The sequence below is a fragment of the Eubalaena glacialis genome, chromosome 4 (assembly GCF_028564815.1).
Source record: "Eubalaena glacialis isolate mEubGla1 chromosome 4, mEubGla1.1.hap2.+ XY, whole genome shotgun sequence".
Taxonomy (NCBI): domain Eukaryota; kingdom Metazoa; phylum Chordata; class Mammalia; order Artiodactyla; family Balaenidae; genus Eubalaena; species Eubalaena glacialis.
In genome coordinates this window covers 172,890,478-172,910,673 of record NC_083719.1, presented here as the reverse complement: position 1 = coordinate 172,910,673, position 20,196 = coordinate 172,890,478, and the positions used below count along the sequence as shown (strand labels likewise).

General features: G+C 37.3%; 1 protein-coding gene and 1 pseudogene across 1 annotated transcript; both read left to right on the top strand.

The window, feature by feature from the left end:
- Window positions 1–6,231: 6,231 nt before the first annotated feature.
- On the top strand, window positions 6,232–7,200 carry LOC133090256 (olfactory receptor-like protein OLF4). Its single transcript, XM_061188599.1, has one exon. The coding sequence runs from the start codon at window positions 6,232–6,234 to the stop codon at window positions 7,198–7,200; it is 969 nt and encodes a 322-aa protein (XP_061044582.1).
- Window positions 7,201–18,539: 11,339 nt separating this feature from the next.
- Window positions 18,540–19,397, top strand: LOC133090662 (olfactory receptor 7A10-like; annotated as a pseudogene).
- Window positions 19,398–20,196: the final 799 nt, after the last annotated feature.

Genomic DNA, 20,196 nt, shown 5'->3' with positions numbered 1-20,196 from the left:
AGAAAAGGTAACAAGCATAATGGGTATCCCAGAAGGAGAAGAGAGCGAGAAAGAGAGAGTTTATTTGAAGAAATAATAGCTGAGATCTTTCCAAGTCTGGGGAAGAAAAAATAGAAGACCTAAGTATATCAATGCAAAAGACCTTCTCCAAGACACATTATATTAAAACTGTCAAAAGTCAATGACAAAGAAAGACTGTTATAGGCAGCCAGAAAAAATGGAGAGTAACCTACAAAGGTATCGTCATTAAGCTATGAGTAGATTTCTCAGCAGAAACTCAAAAGGCCAAGAGAGAATGGAAAGACATACTTAAAATATTGAAACATAAAAACTATCATCCAAGAATACTCTATCCAGCAAAGTAATCCCTCAGGTATGAAGGATAAATAAAGCCTTTCCCAGACAAACAAAGGCTAAGGGAGTTCAGCACCCAGAACCGTCTTATAAGGATGTTGAAATGAACTATTCTACCTGAAATGTAAAGGCAAAAGTACACAAAATGTTGAGTAAGGTGATAGACAGAAACCAAAAATTGAAACTCTATATCAGAGTAGGTTGTTAAACAATTATAGTATAATGTTTAAAAAAAACATTAAAATAACTTTAGCTACTTCATTTGGTAACTGAATCACAACATGAAAAGGAATATTTTCTGAAATAGACAACTTCAGGCAAAAGAATGAAGTTGAATCGCTCTATTACACTACATACAAAAAATAAACTCAAAATAGATTAAAGACATAAATGTAAGACATGAAAAGTTACAAATCATAAATAAAACATAGGCAGCACCTCTTTGACATCGATCTTAGAAGTATCTTTGGGGATATATGTCCTCAGACAAGGAAAATAAAAGTAAACAAAGGACACTACATCAAACGAAAAAACTTTGCACAGTGAAGGAAACCACCACCAACACTAAAAGGAAACCTACTCATGGGGAAAGATATTTGCAAATTATATATCTGACAAGGGGGTTGTTATCCAAAAATATAAAGAATTCAATCAACTCAATATAAAAAAAACATATTAGTAAATGGGCAGAGGACCCTCAATAGACATTTTTTTTCCAAGAAAGACACACAGATGGTCAAGAAGCACAGACAAGGGGCTCAACATCATTAATCATCAGAGGAATGGAAACTAAAACCACAGTGAGATACAATTCCCACCAGCTAGAATGGTTATTATCAAAGAGAAATAAATCAACAAGTGTTGGTGAGGACCAGATGGGACCAGTAAATGATACCCAACTTTCACAATTTCTTCTTCTGGGATTATCAGAATAATCAGAATTGCAGTCCTTCTTAACAGGGCTTCTCTTCTCCATGTACCTGATCACTGTGTTGGAAAACCTGCTCATCATCCTGGCCACCATCTTAGACTCCCACCTCCACACATCTGTGTAATTCTTCTCCAATCTGTTCTTTTTAGATATGTTTCACCTTCACCACCATCCCAAAGAAGGCAAAGTCATGACCTATGATGTCTTCATCAAACAGGTATACATTTACCTACTCTTAGTATATTTGGACAACAGCGTTTTCCACCTGTGCATCTCACCTCTCACTTGTATCCTTATTTTATTTTATGGGCTTTGAGTGTACCTCAATTCTGCTACTACTCAAGCCCTTCTCCTCACAGTCAAGTGCAACAGCCTCTATGATGTTCACCATGGTCACACCCATGCTGAACCCCTTCATCTACAGTCTAAGGTACAAAGGCATAAAGAGATCTCTGAAAAGATTCTTTGGGATTGCAGCTATAAAAGGACCAACTGTCACAGGGTTAAAGAATCCCCATTTTTGCAGGGTGCAAAGCATCTGAGCCGGAATTTGATATTCTTTGATCAGAGTGTGGAAGTAAAACTTGCTCCCTCTCTCTATTTCCTGAAATTTTCATTTCTTTGATTCTACTTCTTTGTAACATTGAAGTAACTCACGTTTATAAGTTTCCTTCCCTGATTTATAAACAATTTCCCCCTTTGTCCATTTTCTACCTTCTCAAATTTTTTCCCAAACTTGATTCAAAATATTTACAATTCCCATTTACATCATGGGGCAACGTGGATTTCTTAAGAATAATTTCTTCTCAAATGATATATATCATCCCAAATAATTTTTCTCTTGTGCCACTGAAAGAACTGTTGTAAGTAATAATACTACCGTGCAAAAACAAAACTGCACTTACTAGCCAAGGCATTTTATATAATTTTATAATAGAGGAAAACTAAGACTACAGTTTTTGATTTTGTATACACCATTCCTTTGTAAATCACTGCCTTAACTGCTCTTCTTGCAAATGGAGACTTTAACTTATAGTTTGTTTTACAGGTGGTTATTCAGTTTTATTCTTCGCTTTAGGATCATGTTCTCTTACTCAGCTCTGTCTGCAGTGACTACCCTAGTCACTGACAAATGATAATCAACTACAGGTTTCCAAGTGGAGTCTACACAGAAACACAGATTTGAATACATACAATTAACATGGCTTTTGAGTTAGGGAAAAACATAAATAAGATGAAAATTTAAACTACACTTTGTATTACTAGGCAAAATATTTCATTTTCATGCTCTATATGTATTCATTGAAGTATGGGTTTTGGTGTCCATGTGAAAGGTTCCTATTTTCATTAGGGTGAAGGAATGGTTGTTGTGATTATAGTGATACATTATGTGTAATCACCTATAAAGTGAGTGAAAAACATTTCTTTCAAATTCACACGCATAAAAGATTCTAGGTGGAGAAGACTAAACTTGTGTATACCTGACTCAAAGACAGGACCACAGCCTTGCTACTCAAATGTGATACACAGACCAAGATCTGCAGCATCAACTACACATGGGAACTTGTTAGAAATGCAGTCCCTGGGCCCAACAGAGACCTGATGAATCAGAATTTGCATTTCAACTACAAACCGTGGTGATTTGTATGCACAGTGAATTTATAGATGTTCTGGCCTAGAATAGTTTCTCACCATCATAATGATGACTTTTGGAGGAGAGTATTTGTGTTGTGTGCTGTTCTGTGGTTTACAGGAGATTAGTAACATCCCTACAGATATTGCCAAATAACCCTAGGGGCTAAATCATCTCTGGTTGAGAATCACTGCCCCAGAGTTCCAGAACTGAGATATTCTAATCAGACGCCATCCCTCACTTGGTTTATACCTTTAAGCAGAACATTAAATCCTTCTGAGTCCCATTCCTACAATGGAGAAAGGAGTTTATAAAAGTACTACCTCATAGAATGCACTGCTTTTAAAACTAAATTTGACAACTTCTGTAATATGCTAAGCTAGTTTATAGGGCATAACAATATCTAAATATGTCTCTTATAGTAACAAACATTTTATGATGAGACACAAAATGACAGCTCTTAACTTCTGATATAAGTAGAACTTTACTAATTGTCCTGGGGAAAATATCATGAATCCAGGGAATATAATACCCAAGATTTTATATTACAGGAGCAAAGTTATCCCTGTTTTTGAAGAGGGGAATAGTTTTAGAGACTTCAGAGGTTGTGTCCCCACCACAAATGAAAGCTTTGAAAACCCACGTGACCTACTCAAGACAAATCCTCAATATTACACTTTAGAGAAAATTTGAACTCAGTTGATGAGGCAGTCTGGGAGGCTTAGCGCTTTGGAATCAGGAGAGTTAATGGAGAAGGAGTAATAAAAACTGAACTCACCTAACTTATAATATAGTCTCCTAGGAACAAAGAATCAGCAGAAAAAAGTTCCATTCTGCCCAGACCAGTGTCTCCAAGGGAAATCACGCACTTAGTCATTGGAGTAACAAGAGGAAAACACGCCTAATAAGCTGACATATGAAGCTCTAAATATCACCTCTGCTGCCATCCCTCAGTCTGTGCAACTTTGGGTGGACAAGACATGGTCCTTGCTTTTGCAGTCCTAAATCTGGCTGGGAGATCAATGCTTGATTGTATTTCTTCCTGTTGTCTTATTTGAGGACAAAACTTCTGTCTGCATCATCAGTCATTTAGGGGGGAATTTTGACATCTACAGGGAAAGCTTCCTCTATGAATCTGCATGCAGGTGAGTCTGAGAGCTCCACAGACACCACAGGAGAGAATCAGATAGGATGGAAGCCAAGAACTTGTACCTGAGGTCACCTGAGAGCCAATCTAGCATAGCCCAGATGCCAGAGATCACTGTGGTTGTTTGCTGGCTTTCCTAAATTAATGTATTTATTTATGGTCTAAAAATAAAGTGAACATTGCACTTGGAAATGCAAGTGTCAGTGTTGACAATTAAACGGTATTAATGGAAGCTCAATTAGAAGAAGGAATGGCAGGCATAAAATGCTTCCAGTAAAAGAGGACAGTAAGTCTAAGCATCTTATTTATTAACAGGAGTGGACAAATAGGGAAAAGCCTCAGGAAAATGAAGTCTTCTACTGCTTCCTATAAAACATATGCAACTTTTGTTGTATTTTGTAAATTGATGGTTTTGAATTGTTAGTTTATTCCCTTTGCTTATTTTCCTCTTGGGCTATTCAAACTGTAAGGTGTTTCACATCATAAAGATATCACTGTTTATGTCCTTGGCAAAAAGATATTTTAAAATTATTTTTCCTGTGCATCAAGGAGATGTCACTGGAGTTGGAATGTTGACTAACCAAGGAAGCTTTTCTTCATTGCATTGTCTCAGGACCCATTTGAGTTTGTTGGATATTTTTCCCCTTAACGTCCATTTCATTCCTCTCCATCCCTCTCTCTCTCTCTTTCCCTCTCTCTCATGCTTTTTATAGTTTTTAAAATATGGAACAGAAAGTGGCCATACCAAAAAGAAACCCCAAGTTTATTGTTCCATGGGAAGCTTATGAACTGGAATTTCTGGGAACCATTTGTACATTCTTGAGGAGAAGGATAACCTGATCTGACCAGCTTGAGTTGCAATCACTTATGGCCTAAGGAGGGTGGATCTGGGTGAGAAATGCATAGTAATAACACAGCTCAGGAGGCCATGGTGTATGTCTGTGCCTGTGCCTTGTGGAGTAAGAGCAGTTCTTAAAGTAGAGGCACCTGGACTCAAATATTAAGATGAATTATAATACAGAGGCCAGAATTCAATCAACAGATGGAACTAAGAAGGTGATCTGATATAATTCACAGGAAGCCTTTGCAGCTCAATTCATGTTCATGGAACAACATGGAAGGAGAGATTCTCTGTTTATTGAAGTTTTAACTGTAGCAGGGAGGCCACTTTTTCCTCAGCATCCTCTGACACCATCTCTAATTACTCCCCCTTTTGCTTATTTCTCTGCCCCACTGGCTTCCTTGTTTGGATCTGAATACATGGAACAAGCATTTTCCTCATGTCCGTTCCTTCTGCGAGGCACACACTTCTCCTATTATCTTACTAGCTCTTTCTTGAGCTATCTGTTCAATTATCACCTTGTTTGTTGCCTTTACCAGCACTCAGTACAAATAACACCTCCTACTACTCTCTCCTTTATACCTGGTTTTCTTTTCTTCATGGCATCTATCACCATATGACATATTATATAATATTTTATTTGCATATCATCTTTCACCATCCTTGTATTGTGGGAGATTGGTTTTTTAGCACTCTCCACTTATTGCCTTCATGTGCTGGGAACATGGTTGGCACTCAATATATAGTTCTCAAATGTATGAAAGAATACATTAGGGCTTCCCTGGTGGCGCAGTGGTTGAGAATCTGCCTGCCAATGCAGGGGACACGGGTTCGAGCCCTGGTCTGGGAGGATCCCACATGCCGCGGAGCAACTGGGCCCATGAGCCACAACTACTGAGCCTGAGCGTCTGGAGCCTGTGCTCCGCAACAAGAGAGGCCGCGATAGTGAGAGGCCCGCGCGCCGCGATGAAGAGTGGCCCCCACTTGCCGCAACTAGAGAAAGCCCTCGCACAGAAACGAAGACCCAACACAGCCAAAAATAAAAATAATAAATAATAAATTTTAAAAATTAAAAAAAAAAAAGAATACATTAAAACTCTAGAATATATGACCTCTTTGGAAATATGCTGAGAATGGGACAAAAATTCCTAGTCAGAGATGAAATGGATTATACCCTCAAAGAGAACTTACCTATAAATAAAATATTAACATTAATTTCTTGAGGGATAAATAGAAATTGCAGTATTTCAGCTATGTGAGTTAGGCCAGTTTGTGTGAAAATTAGTCATGTTATTTTCCTTTTTCCTAATAGTCACCTCTACCCCATGGGACCAGGTAACAATACACAAATTTCAGAATTTCTTCTTCTGGGACTTTCAGAGGAACCAAAACTGCAGCCCTTCATATTTGGGATTTTTCTCTCCATGTATCTGATCATTGTGTTTGGAAACCTGCTCATTATCTTGGCTGTCAGCTCAGACTCCCACCTCCACACCCCCATGTACTTTTTCCTCTCCAATCTGTCCTTTGTAGACATCTGTTTCACCTCTACCACCATCCCAAAGATGTTGTGGAATATTCAGACCCAGAGCAAAGTCATAACCTATGAAGGCTGCATCACCCAGATGTATTTTTACATTTTCTTTGGAGAATTAGATGACTTCCTCCTGACAGTGATGGCCTATGACTGCTTTGTGGCCATCTGCCACCCTTTGCACTACATGGTCATCATGAACCCCCGGTTCTGTGGACTGCTGGTTCTGATATTCTGGGTAATGATTGCTATGTATTCCTTGTTACACAGCTTGATGGTGTTGCAATTGTCCTTCTGTCCAGATGTGCAAATCCCCCACTTTTTCTGTGAACTGAATCAGGTGGTACAACTTTCCAATTCTGACAACTTTTTAAATAACATGGTGATCTATTTTGCAGCTGTCCTGATGGGTGTTGGTCCTTTTGCTTGTATCCTTTACTCTTACTCTAAAATAGTTTTCTGCATACGAGGAATCTCATCAGCTCAGGGGAAGTATAAAGCATTTTCCACCTGTGTGTCTCACCTCTCGGTTGTCTCCTTATTTTATTGTACGGCCTTAGGAGTGTACCTTAGCTCTGCTGCTACCCACAGCTCACTCTCAAGTGCAACAGCCTCGGTAATGTACACTGTGGTCACACCCATGCTGAACCCTTTCATCTACAGTCTGAGAAATAAAGACATAAAGAGGGCTCTGAAGAGACTCTATTTGATGCCAAGTATAAAATGGCCAATTGTACTAGGGGTGATGAAGTGCCCTTGATTGCATAACTCAAAGCCTCGGAACGAGAAATTGTGATTCTTTGATCATTGTAAAATAAAATTTGCTCCTTCTACTTATTTCCTGGGATTTATTATTTTTTTGATTCAGCTTCTTTATACAATTTTAGTAACTCTCTTTATTAAGCTTTATCCTCAGTCTGATATATAGGCAGTTTTTGTTTTTTCTACTTCAAAATTTTCCTACCTTTGGATCAAAAATGTTTGGAAATTCCATTTCTTGGATGGAGATCATAGATTTATTAATAATAGTTACTTCTCAAATGACATGTGTCATCCCAAGTAATTTTCTCCTGTTTCCCTGAAGGAATAGTCATGAGTTGCATTACTCATATAAAAAATACACTTAACAACCAAGACAATTTATATTATTTTTATTACGGTTAGTTTATCCAGAGATATAGAAAAATTACTTTAAAGTTATAGGAGGATTTTTGGCTATACAGAGGGTTGGAGGCCCTAACCCTCTTGTTGTTCAAGGGTCAACTTGTGTGTGTGTGTATATATATATATATATATATTTTTTTTTTTTTCCCTCAAATGCACTGGCAGAGGAGCAACCCATGAAAACCACAGTAACCTGAAATCAGAAAAAGAAAATAATAGCACAGGGAACTCTTCTCAATACTCTGTAATGATCTATATGGGAAAAGAATCTAAAAAAGAACATATATATATATATATATATCCATATATATGATACATTTTGCTGTACATCAGAAACTAACACAATATTGTAAATCAACTATAATAATTTGTTTTAAGAAAAGAAAATGACAGTTTTCCAGAAACCAATCTTAATGTCATGGAAGATTGTGATCAGACAAGTAGAGAATTCGAGATAATGTCAGGAAGGTACACAACAAGCTGCAAAAAAGATAGGCAATACGTCTTTGACACTGGTCTTAGCAATATTTTTGTATATATCTCCTCAGGCAAGGGAAATAAAAATAAATAAATGGACTACATCAAACTAAAATCTTTGCACAGTGAAGGAAACCACCAACAAAACAAAAAGACAACCTACTCATGGGAAAAGATATTTACAAATTATATATCCAATAATGGGTTGTTATCCAAAAATACAAATGATTCAATCAATTCAATATTAAAAAACAAACAACCCTAATAAAAATGGGCAGAAGACACTCAATAGACATTTTTCTAAGGAAGACATACAGATGTTCACTTGAAAAGACTGTGTATTCTGCTGTTTTGGGATGTGGTGTCCCATAGATAATTATTAAGTCAAATGGTCTGTTGTTCCATTTAAGACCTCTGTCGCTGTACTGATTTTAAGCCTAGATGATCTGTCCATAAATGTAAGTGGGGTGTTAAAGTCCCCTACAATAATTCAATTATTGTCAATTTCTCCCTTTATGTCTGTTAATATTTGTGTTGTATATTTAGATGCTCCTGTATTTAGTACATATATGTTAAAAAGTGTAATATTTTCCTCTTATATTGATCTCTTTATCACTTGAGAATGCCCTTCTTGGTCTTTTCTTATAGATTTTGTTTAAAGTCTATTTTTTTCTGATATGAGTATTGTTATCCCCACTTTCTTGTTGTTTCCATTTACATTAAATATCTTTTTTCATCCCCTCACTTTCAGTCTGTGTGTGTCTTTAGCTCTGAAGTCTCTTGAAAGCAGCATATTGAAGGGTCTTTTTTTTTTTTTAATCCAATCAGTTACCCTATGTCTTTTTATTGGACCATTTAGTCCATTTAAAGTTAAGGTGATTATTGATAGGCATGTACTTATTGCCATTTTGTTACTTGCTTTCTGTTTGTCTTTATAGTTCTTCTCTTATTCATTTTGTTTCTTCCTTTGTGATTTGATGATTTTTAGCAATACGCTTGTGTTCCTTTCTCCCTAGTTTTTGTGTATCTATTGTAGGTTTTTGATGTATGGTTACCACGAGGTTTGTATATGTTGACCTATGACTATATCTACTTTTTAAAACAGGTTGTCCTTTAAGTTGAAACACATTCTAATAGGACTACATTTTTACTCCCTTCCTCCACATTTTGTGTTTTTAATGTCATATTTGCCATCTCCCTGTTCATTCCCTTACTTCTTATTGTAGTTATAGTTAATTTTGCAATTATTTTTTGTCTTTTAAATCTTCATACTAGCTGAAGTGGTTGATCCTCATCCTTTTCTATATGTTTGCCTTTACCAGTGAGATTTTCTCATTCTTACAGATTCTTACCATTTGTTATGACTTTTTCTTTCCTTCTTAAAAAAAACCCTATATCACTTTTTTAGGGTAGGTGTAGTATTGATAAATTATTTAGTCTTTGCTTGTCTGAAAATTTCTTTATCTCTCCTTCAATTCTAAATGATAATCTTGCTCCGTAGATTGCCCTAGTTTGCAGGTTTTTCCCTCTCAGCACTTTAAATATATCATGCCACTCCATTCTCGCATGCAAAGTTTCTGCAAAAAAAAAAAAAAAAAATCAGCTGATAGACTTTTGGGACTCCCTTGTACCCAACAGTTTTTCTTGTGCTGCCATTAGAAACATATATCTTTAATTTTCCCATTTTAATTGATATATCTTGGTGCAGGTCCAGTTGCTGTCATCTTTTTTGGGAGCCCTATTTGCTTCCAGTACCTGAATATCTGCTTCCTTATTCAGGTTTGGGAGGTTTTCAGCCATAATTTCATCAAATACATTTTGACCACCTTCTCTCTCTCTCTTCTCCTTTTGGGACCCCCAAATTATGTGAATGTTGGTATTCTTAGTGTAGTCCAATAGATCCCTCAAACTATTCTCATTTTTAATTTGTTTTCACTTTGCTGACTGTATGGGTGATTTCCATTATTCTATATTCCAGATAACTTATGCATTCTTCTGTATCACCTGGTGTGCTATTAAATACTTCTAGTTGTTTCATTTCAGTTATTGTATTCTTCAGTTCTGACTATTATTTTAGTATTTTCTAGTTCTGTGTTAAAATTATCACTATGTTCATTAATTCTTTCCCTAATTAGTTAGCAATCTTATTACTAATGCACTGAATTTTTTATCAGTAAATTGTTTATTGTTTCGCTAGTTGTTTTTTCACTGCTGTTCTTTTGCTCTTTCAATCTATTTATTTATTTATTTATTTTTAAACATCTTTATTGGAGTATAATTGCTTTACAATGTTGTGTTATTTTCCACCGTATAACAAAGTGAATCAGCTATACGTATAAATATATCCCCATATCCCCTCCTTGCATCTCCCTCCCCCCCTCCCTATCCCACTCCTCTAGGTGGTCACAAGGCACAGAGCTGATCTCCCTGTGCTATGAGACTGCTTCCCACTAGCTATCTATTTTACATTTTGTAGTGTATAAATATCAGTGTCACTCTCTCACTTTGTCCCAGCTTACCCTTCCCCCTCCCTGTGCCCTCAAATCCATTCTCTACGTCTGCATCTTTATTCCTGTCCTGCTCTTAGGTTCTTCACAACCATTTTTTTTTTAGATTCCACATATATATGTTAGCATATGGTATTTGTTTTTCTCTTTCTGACTTACTTCACTCTGTATGACAGACTCTAGGTCCATCCACCTCACTGGAAATAACTCAATTTCGTTTCTTTTCATGGCTGAGTAATATTCCATTGTACATATGTGCCACATCTTTTTTTTTTTTAACATCTTTATTGGAGTATAATTGCTTAACAATGGTGTGTTAGTTTCTGCTGTACAACAAAGTGAATCAGTTATACATATACATATATCCCCATATCTCTTCCCTCTTGCATCTCCCTCCCTCCCACCTTCCCTATCCTACCCCTCTAAGTGGTCACAAAGCACTGAGCTGATCTCCCTGTGCTATGCAGCTGCTTCCCACTAGCTATCTATTTTACATTTGGTAGTGTAAATATGACAAAGCTACTTTCTCACTTTGTCCCAGCTTACTCTTCCCCTTCCCCGTGTCCTCAAGTCCATTCTCTATGTCTGTGTCTTTATTTCTGTCCTGCCCCTAAGTTCATCAGAATGCAGAGATATGTGTTAGCATATGGTATTTGTTTTTCTCTTTCTGACTTACTTCACTCTGTATGACAGACTCTAGGTCCATCCACCTCACTACAAATAACTCAATTTCCTTTCCTTTTATGGCTGAGTAATATTCCATTGTATAAATGTGCCACATCTTCTTTATCCATTCATCTGTTGATGGACACTTAGGTTGCTTCCATGTCCTGGCTATTGTAGATAGTGCTGCAATGAACATTGTGGTACAAGACTCTTTTTGAATTACGGTTTTCTCAGGATATATGTCCAGTAGTGGGATTGATGGGTCATGTGGTAATTCTATTTTTAGTTTTTAAAGGAACCTCCATGCTGTTCTCCATAGTGGCTGTATGAATTTACACTCCCACCAACAGTGCAAGAGGACTCCCTTTTCTTCACACCCGCTCCAGCATTTATTGTTTGTAGATTTTTTGATGTAGATTTTTGATGTAGATTTTTTGATGTAGATTTTCTGATCAGTGTGTGGTGATACCTCATTGTAGTTTTGATTTGCGTTTCTCTAATTATTAGTGATGTTGAGCAGGCTTTCATGTGTTTATTGGAAATCTGTATATCTTCTCTGGAGAAATGTCTATTTAGGTCTCCTGCCCATTTTTGGATTGGGTTGTTTTTTTCATATTGAGCTGCATGACCTGCTTGTATATTTTGGAGATTAATCCTTTGTCATTTGTTTTGTTTGCAAATATTTTTTCCCATTCTGAGTGTTTTCTTTTCATCTTGTTAATGGTTTCCTTTGTTGGCAAAATCTTTTAAGTTTCATTAGGTCCCATTTGTTTATTTTTGTTTTTATTTCCATTTCTCTAGGAGGTGGGTCACCATATTAACAAATTGAAGGAGAAAAACAATATGATCATCTCAATAGATGCAGAAAAAGCTTTTGACAAAATTCAACACCTATTTATGATAAAAACTGTCCAGAAAGTAGGCATAGAGGGAACTTACCTAAACATAATAAAAGTCATATATGACAAACCCACAGCCAACATCATCCTCGATGGTGAAAAATTGAAACCATTTCCACTAAGATCAGGAACAACACAAGGTTGCCCACTCTCACCACTATTATTCAACATAGTTTTGGAAGTTTTAGCCACAGCAATCAGAGAAGAAAAACAAATAAAAGGAATCCAAATCGGAAAAGAAGAAGTAAAACTCACTGGTTGCAGATGACATGATACTATACATAGAGAATCCTAAAGATGCTACCAGAAAACTACTAGAGCTAATCAATGAATTTGGTAAAGTAGCAGGATACAAAATTCATGCACAGAAACCTCTTGCATTCGTATACACTAGTGATGAAAAATCTGAAAGTGAAATTAAGGAAACACTCCCATTTACCATTGCAACAAAAAGAATAAAATACCTAGGAATAAACCTACCTAAGGAGACAAAAGACCTGAATGCAGAAAACTATAAGACACTGATGAATGAAATTAAAGATGATACAAACAGATGGAGAGATATACCATGTTCTTGGATTGGAAGAATCAACATTGTGAAAATGACTATACTACCCAAAGCAATCTACAGATTCAATGCAATCCCTTTCAAACTACCAATGGCATTTTTCACAGAACTAGAACAAAAAATTTCACAATTTGTATGGAGACACAAAAGACCCCAAATAACAAAAGCAATCTTGATAATGAAAAACACAGCTGGAGGAATCAGGTTCCCTGACTTCAGACTATACTACAAAGCTACAGTAATCAAGACAGTATGGTCCTGGCACAAAAACATAAATATAGATCAATGGAACAGGATAGAAAGCCTGGAGATAAACCCACACACATATGGTCACCTTATCTTTGATAAAGGAGGCAAAAATATACAATGGAGAAAAGACAGCCTCTTCAATAAGTGGTGCTGGGAAAACTGGACAGCTGCATGTAAAAGAATGAAATTAGAACACTCCCTAACACCATACACAAGAATAAACTCAAAATGGATTAAAGTCCTAAATGTAAGGCCCGACACTAAAACTCTTAGAGGAAAACATAAGCAGAACACTCTGACATAAATCACAGCTCTTTCAATTTAGACACATTTCTCTCTTTTAATTTTGCTTAACTTTCTCTCTCTGTATGCGACTATGTGCCACGGTTACCTTTCACAGTGTTGAAGTGGTGTCATTCTGTGGGTGCAGCCATATAAAGTTGGTGTGTGCCCAGTGGCTTTGGTGGAAGAACTGGATTTGAAGGTATCACAATTCATGCCTTTCCTTAGGGTGTACTGGTAGTGACCATCTTGATAGGAGGTGAGGCTGGAGGTGGAGGGGTTAGGGCTGGAACCAGATGTGAGATAGGGCTTCACCTTTCCTTAGTGGCCATTACTGGTCTAACAGGGATGGGGCCAGGTCCCAAGTTGCTAGAAAAGAAGTCCTGAGGGTCAGGTCTGAGCTGATTCTGTTCCCCTTCAGTGTGTGGTCCCCCCATCTCAGCACCAGCACCCTTGCCCCAGAGGGGAGCAGTGCTGGAGCAAGAGAGGCTGGTGTGGGGCACTCTGCATGGGCTGGGGCATGGACCCTCTTGGCCTGAGCAGGTCCTGAGATAAAGACTGCCTCTGATGTACTGCCTGTGTAAGCATCACCAATGATTGCCCCTGCCCTGCTCAGAAACCCCTTTCCACATAGTCACATGGGGTTTATTCCTGTGATACAAGGATGGTCCAACATAAGCAAATCAATAAATGCAATACACAACAGTTACTGAATTAAAGGTAAATATATGGTCATCACAATAGATGCAGAAAAAGCATTTGACAAAAATTCAACCTCTTTTTATGACAACTCTACCAAAGTCAGTATAGAATAATGTACCTCAACAGTAAAAAGACAGTATATGACAAGTCCACAAATAACATCATACTGAATGATGAAATGTTGAAAGCTTTTACTTTTTTTTTTTTTTAATAAATTTATTTATTTATTTATTTTGGGCTGTGTTGGGTCTTCGTTTCTGTGCGAGGGCTTCCTCTAGTTGCGGCAAGCAGGGGCCACTCTTCATCGCGGTGCGCGGGCCTCTCACTATCGCGGCCTCTCTTGTTGCGGAGCCCAGGCTCCAGACGCACAGGCTCAGTAGTTGTGGCTCATGGGCCCAGTTGCTCCGCGGCATGTGGGATCCTCCCAGACCAGGGCTCGAACCCGGGTGCCCTGCATTGGCAGGCAGACTCTCAACCACTGCGCCACCAGGGAAACCCAAAAGCTTTTACTTTATGATCAGAAACAAGACAGGAGTGCCCACTCTCACCACTTCTATTCGATATAGTACTGAAAGTCCTAGACAGCATAATTAGGCAAGAAAATAAAGGCAGCCAAATTGAAAAGAAAGAAATAAAATTGTCCTTGATTGCAGATGATATGGTATTATATATAGGAAATAAATTCTTCTTCAAAAATCATTAGAACTAATAAAGAAAGTTGCAGGGAGGAAAATCAATATGTAAAAATCAGTTGTGTTTGTATATACAAAAAATGAACAATATAGAAAAGAAATTAAGAAAACAATCTTAATTACAAGAGCATAAAAATGAAAGAAAATATACTTAGGAATCAATTTAATCAATAAATTCATACATCTGTACACCTAAAAGTTTAAGGCAGTTCATTAAAGATGTTGAAGAAGGCACAAATAAGTGAAACAGTCATATGTTTATGGGTCAGAAGAATTAATATTGTTAAAAGTTCATATTACTCAAAGAATGTATAGTTCCAATACAATCCTTATCAAAATTCCAATGGCACTTTTCATAGAAATAGAAAAAAATCAATTCTAAATTTTGTATGGAACACCAATATCCTTGCGTAGCCAAAGAAATCCTGAGCAGGGAGGAAAAGAGATGGAGTCATCACACTTCCTGATTTCAAATCATACTACAAAGCTATAGTAATCAAAACAATATGGTATTTGCATAAAAGCATACACATAAACCAATGGCATGTAATTGAGAACCCAGAAATAAACCCACACATATATGGTCAACTAATATTTGACAACGGTGACTTTTCTAAGAATTTGTCCATTTCTCCCAGCTTGTCCATTTTATTGGCTTATAGTTGCTTGTAGTAATCTCTCATGATCCTTTGTATTTCTACAGTGTCAGTTGTTACTTCTCCTTTTTCATTTCTAATTCTATTAATTTGAGTCTTCTCCCTTTTTTTCTTGATGAGTCTGGCTAATGGTTTATCAACTTTGTTTATCTTCTCAAAGAACCAACTTTTAGTTTTATTGATCTTTGCTATTGTTTCCTTCATTTCTTTTTCATTTATTTCTGATCTGATCTTTATGATTTCTTTCCTTCTGCTAACTTTGGGGTTTTTTTGTTCTTCTTTCTCTAATTGTTTTAGGTGTAAGGTTAGGTTGTTTATTTGAGATGTTTCTTGTTTCTTGAGGTAGGATTGTATTGCTATAAACTTCCCTCTTAGAACTGCTTTTGCTGCATCCCATCCCAGGTTTTGGGTCGTCGTGTTTTCATTGTCATTTGTATCTAGGTATTTTTTGATTTCCTCTTCGATTTCATCAGTGATCTCTTGGTTATTTAGTAGTGTATTGTTTTGCCTCCATGTGTTTGCATTTTTTACAGATTTTTTCCTGTAATTGATATCTAGTCTCATAGCGTTGTGGTCAGAAAAGATACTTGATACGATTTCAATTTTCTTAAATTTACCAAGGCTTGATTTGTGACCCAAGCTATGATCTATCCTGGAGAATGTTCCATGAGCACTTGAGAAGAAAGTGTATTCTGTTGTTTTTGGATGGAATGTCCTATAAATATCAATTGAGTCCATCTTGTTTAACGTGTCATTGAAATTAAAGATGATACGAACAGATGGAGAGATATACCATGTTGTTGGACTGGAAGAATCAACATTATGAAACTGACTATATTACCCAAAGCAATCTACAGATTCAAAGCAATCCCTATCAAACTACCAATGACATTTTTCACAGAACTAGAACAAAAAATTTCACAATTTGTATGGAAACACAAAAGACCCCAAATAGCCAAAGCAATCTTGATAATGAAAAACACAGCTGGAGGAATCAGGTTCCCTGACTTCAGACTATACCACAAAGCTACAGTAATCAGACAGTATGGTCCTGGCACAAAAACAGAAATATAGATCAATGGAACAGGATAGAAAGCCAGGAGATAAACCCATGCACATATGGTCACCTTATCTTTGACAAAGGAGGCAAGAATATACAATGGAGAAAAGACAGCCTCTTCAATAAGTGGTGCTGGGAAAACTGGACAGGTACATGTAAAAGAATGAAATTAGAACTCCCTAACACCATACACAAAAATAGACTCAAAATGGATTAAAGACCTAAATGTAAAGCCAGACACTATAAAACTCTTAGAGGAAAACTTAGGCAGAACACTCTATGTCATAAATCACAGCAAGATCCTTTTTGACCCAACTCCTAGAGAAATGGAAATAAAAACAAAAATAAACAAATGGGATCTAATGAAACGTAAAAGCTTTTGCACAGCAAAGAAATCATAAACAAGATGAAAAGACAACCCTCAGAATGGGAGAAAATATTTGCAAATGAAGAAACTGACAAAGGATTAACCTCCAAAATATACAAGCAGCTCATGCAGCTCAATATCAAAAAACAAACAACCCAATCCAAAAATGGGCAGAAGACCTAACTAGACATTTCTCCAAAGAAGATATACAGATTGCCAACAAACACATGAAAGGATGCTCAACATCACTAATCATTAGAGAAATGCAAATCAAAACTACAATGAGGTGTCACCTCACACCAGTCAGAATAGCCATCAACAAAAAATCTACAAACAATAAATGCTGGAGAGGGTGTGCAGAAAAGGGAACCCTCTTGCACTGTTGGTGAGAATGTAAATTGATACAGCCACTATGGAGAACAGTATGGAGCTTCCTTAAAAAACTAAAAATAGAACTGTCATATGACCAGCAATCCCACTGCTGGGCATATACCCAGAAAAAATCATCGTTCAAAAAGAGTCATGTACCACAGTGTTCATTTCAGCACTATTTACAATAGCTAGGACATGGAAGCAAGTGTCCATCGACAGATGACTGGATAAAGAAGATGTGGCACATATATACAATGAAATATTACTCAGCCATAAAAAGGAATGAAATTGAGTTATTTGTAGTGAGGTAGATGGACCTAGAGTCTGTCAAACAGAGTGAAGTAAGTCAGAAAGAGAAAAACAAATACCTTAAGCTAACACATATATATCGAATCTAAAAAAAAAAAAAAAAAAAAAAAAAGGTTCTGAAGCACACAGGCAAAGGACAGGAATAAAGATGCAGACCTAGAGGATGGACTTGAGGACATGGGGAGGGGGAAGTGTAAGCTGGGACGAAGTCAGAGAGTGGCATGGACATATATACACTACCAAATGTAAAATAGATAGCTAGTGGGAAGCAGCCACATAGCACAGGGAGATCAGCTGGGTGCTTTGTGACCACCTAGAGGGGTGGGATAGGGAGGGTGGGAGGGAGATGCAAGAGGGAGGGGATATGGGGATATATGTATACATATCGCTAATTCACTTTGTTGTACAGCAGAAACTAACACAACAATGTAAAGCAATTATACTCCAATACAGATGTTAAAAAAAGAAAAAATAAAAGATATGGGCAGAAAAAAAAAATAGAGGACAAAATGTTACCCAACACGTGAAGATAAGGAGGGGATCTATGTGTATTCACAAGATTCTTTGAAATGAAAATTAATAAAATACAAGGAACAGAATGTGAACAAGGGACTTCCTGTGCCTTAAAGTCTCAGCAGCAGCAGGGAGGGAACCTCTTTCCTCAATCCTCTCTGACACCATCTCTCACCACTCCCCCTGTGCTCATTGCTCACCACACTGGCTACATTTTGAGCCTTGAACATCTGAAACAACACCTTCCTCGGGGCTTTTGCACTGGATCTTTCCTCTGCAGAGCACATACCCAGATAGCCTCCTGTCTTCCACCCAGTTTGGCATGAGGCCTTTGCTCAAACGTCACCTTGTTTTTAGGTCGTCCTGAACTCCCAGTAAAAATAACACACCCATCCATTTTTTATACTTGCTTTTTTTCCCACATAGTATTGTAATTGTAGCATGTCACTAATGCTCACTCTCCTAACATTTAATCATATTATTTAAAATTTTCATTCCTAGCTACCACCACCACCACTTGGGATCAAGGAATGATATCCAAATTTCAAATTTTCTTCTTCTGGGGTTATCAAATGAACAAGAATTTCAGCCCCTCATATTTGGGCTTTTCCTCTCCATGTACCTGATCACTGTGTTTGAAAACCTGCTCATCATCCTGGCTGTCATCTCAGACTCCCATCTCCACACACCGATGTACTTCTTCCTCTCCAACCTGTCCTTTGTAGACATCTGTCTCATCTCTACCACTATCCCAAAGATGTTGTGAATATACACACAGAAAGCAATGTTATAACCTATACAGGTTGCATCACCCAGATGTATTTTTCCACACTCTTTAGAGGTTGTGACAACTTTCTTCAGGCTGTGGTGGCTGATGAACAGTTCTTGGTCATATGTCACCCCCTGCACTACAATGTCATCATGAACCGCTGGCTCTATGGACTGCTGTTGCTGATGTCCTGGATCTAGAGTGTCTTAAATTCCTTGTTACAAAGCTTAATGTTGTTGTGGCTGTCCTTCTATACATACTTGGAAATCCCCCACTTTTTCTGTGATCTCCACCCGATGGTCAAATTTCCTTGTTCTGATACTTTTCTTAATGACATCGTGTTTTATTTTTCTACTGGGCTGCTGGCTGGTGGTCCTCTAGTATCCTTTACTCTTACTCTAAGATTGTTTCTTTCTAGAATCTCATCAGCTCATGGGACGTATAAAGCATTTCCACCTGTGCATCTCACCTCTCAGTTGCCTCCCTGTTTATTGTTCATTCCTAGGAGTGTACCTTATCTATGCTGCTACCCACAGGTCACACTCAGTAGCAGTAGCCTCAGTGATGTACAGTGTTGTCACACCCATGCTAAACCCCTTCATCTACAGTCTGTGGAACAAAGACATAAAAGGGGCTCTGAAGAGATTCTATGGGATGAGAGGTATAAAGTGGAAAACTGTTCTGGAGGTGAAGAAGTGCCCTTGATTGTAGGACTCAAAGCCTTGGAACAAGAAATTGTGATTTTTTGATCAGTGTGGAATAGAATTTTCTCCCATTTATTTCCTGGGATTTCTATTTCTTTGAATTCATCTCTTCTATACAATTTTGGTAACTCACTTTATTAAGCTTTCTGCTCTGTCTGATATATAGGAAGTTTTTCTTTTGGTCCATTTTCCTACATTCCATTCCCAAAGTTTTTCTCAACCTTGGATCAGAAATATTTGGAAATTTCCATATCTTTCATGGGACAACTTGGATTGCTTAAAAATAATTTATTCTCAAATGACATATATATCATGCCCCATAATTTTCCTCGTTTTCCTGAAAGAATAATCATGAGTTGTCTTACTCATATGAATAAAATTACTTTTGGCATATAAGTCCATTTATGTAATTTAATTGTGGCGGAATTTCACTTTGGGACTTTTATTGTTTTACATCACTACCTTAACTGCTCTTCCTGATAATGTAGACTGTATCATGGACCCCTTTAGCCCCAGCCTATTGATAGTGATGCTATAGGCTAGGAATTCCTGGGGCACTTGCCTGGGTCCATAATGCTTTTGATTCTTGTCTGAGCCAACATTTTGGCTGAACCAGCCCTTGTGCTGTTGTCGCTGTTGTTTTAACTTCAATTTAATTGACATGACATTATATTAGTTTCAGGTGTACAACAGTAGTTATTTGATATTTCTGTATATCACAAACTAATCACCACAATAAATCAAGTTAGCATTCATCACCATACATAGTTACACATTTTTCACATGATAAGTATTTTCAA

Bases quoted from the DNA above. Each gene is read 5' to 3' on its own strand.
- LOC133090256 (XM_061188599.1), top strand. From the start codon at position 6,232: ATGGGACCAGGTAACAATACACAAATTTCAGAATTTCTTCTTCTGGGA.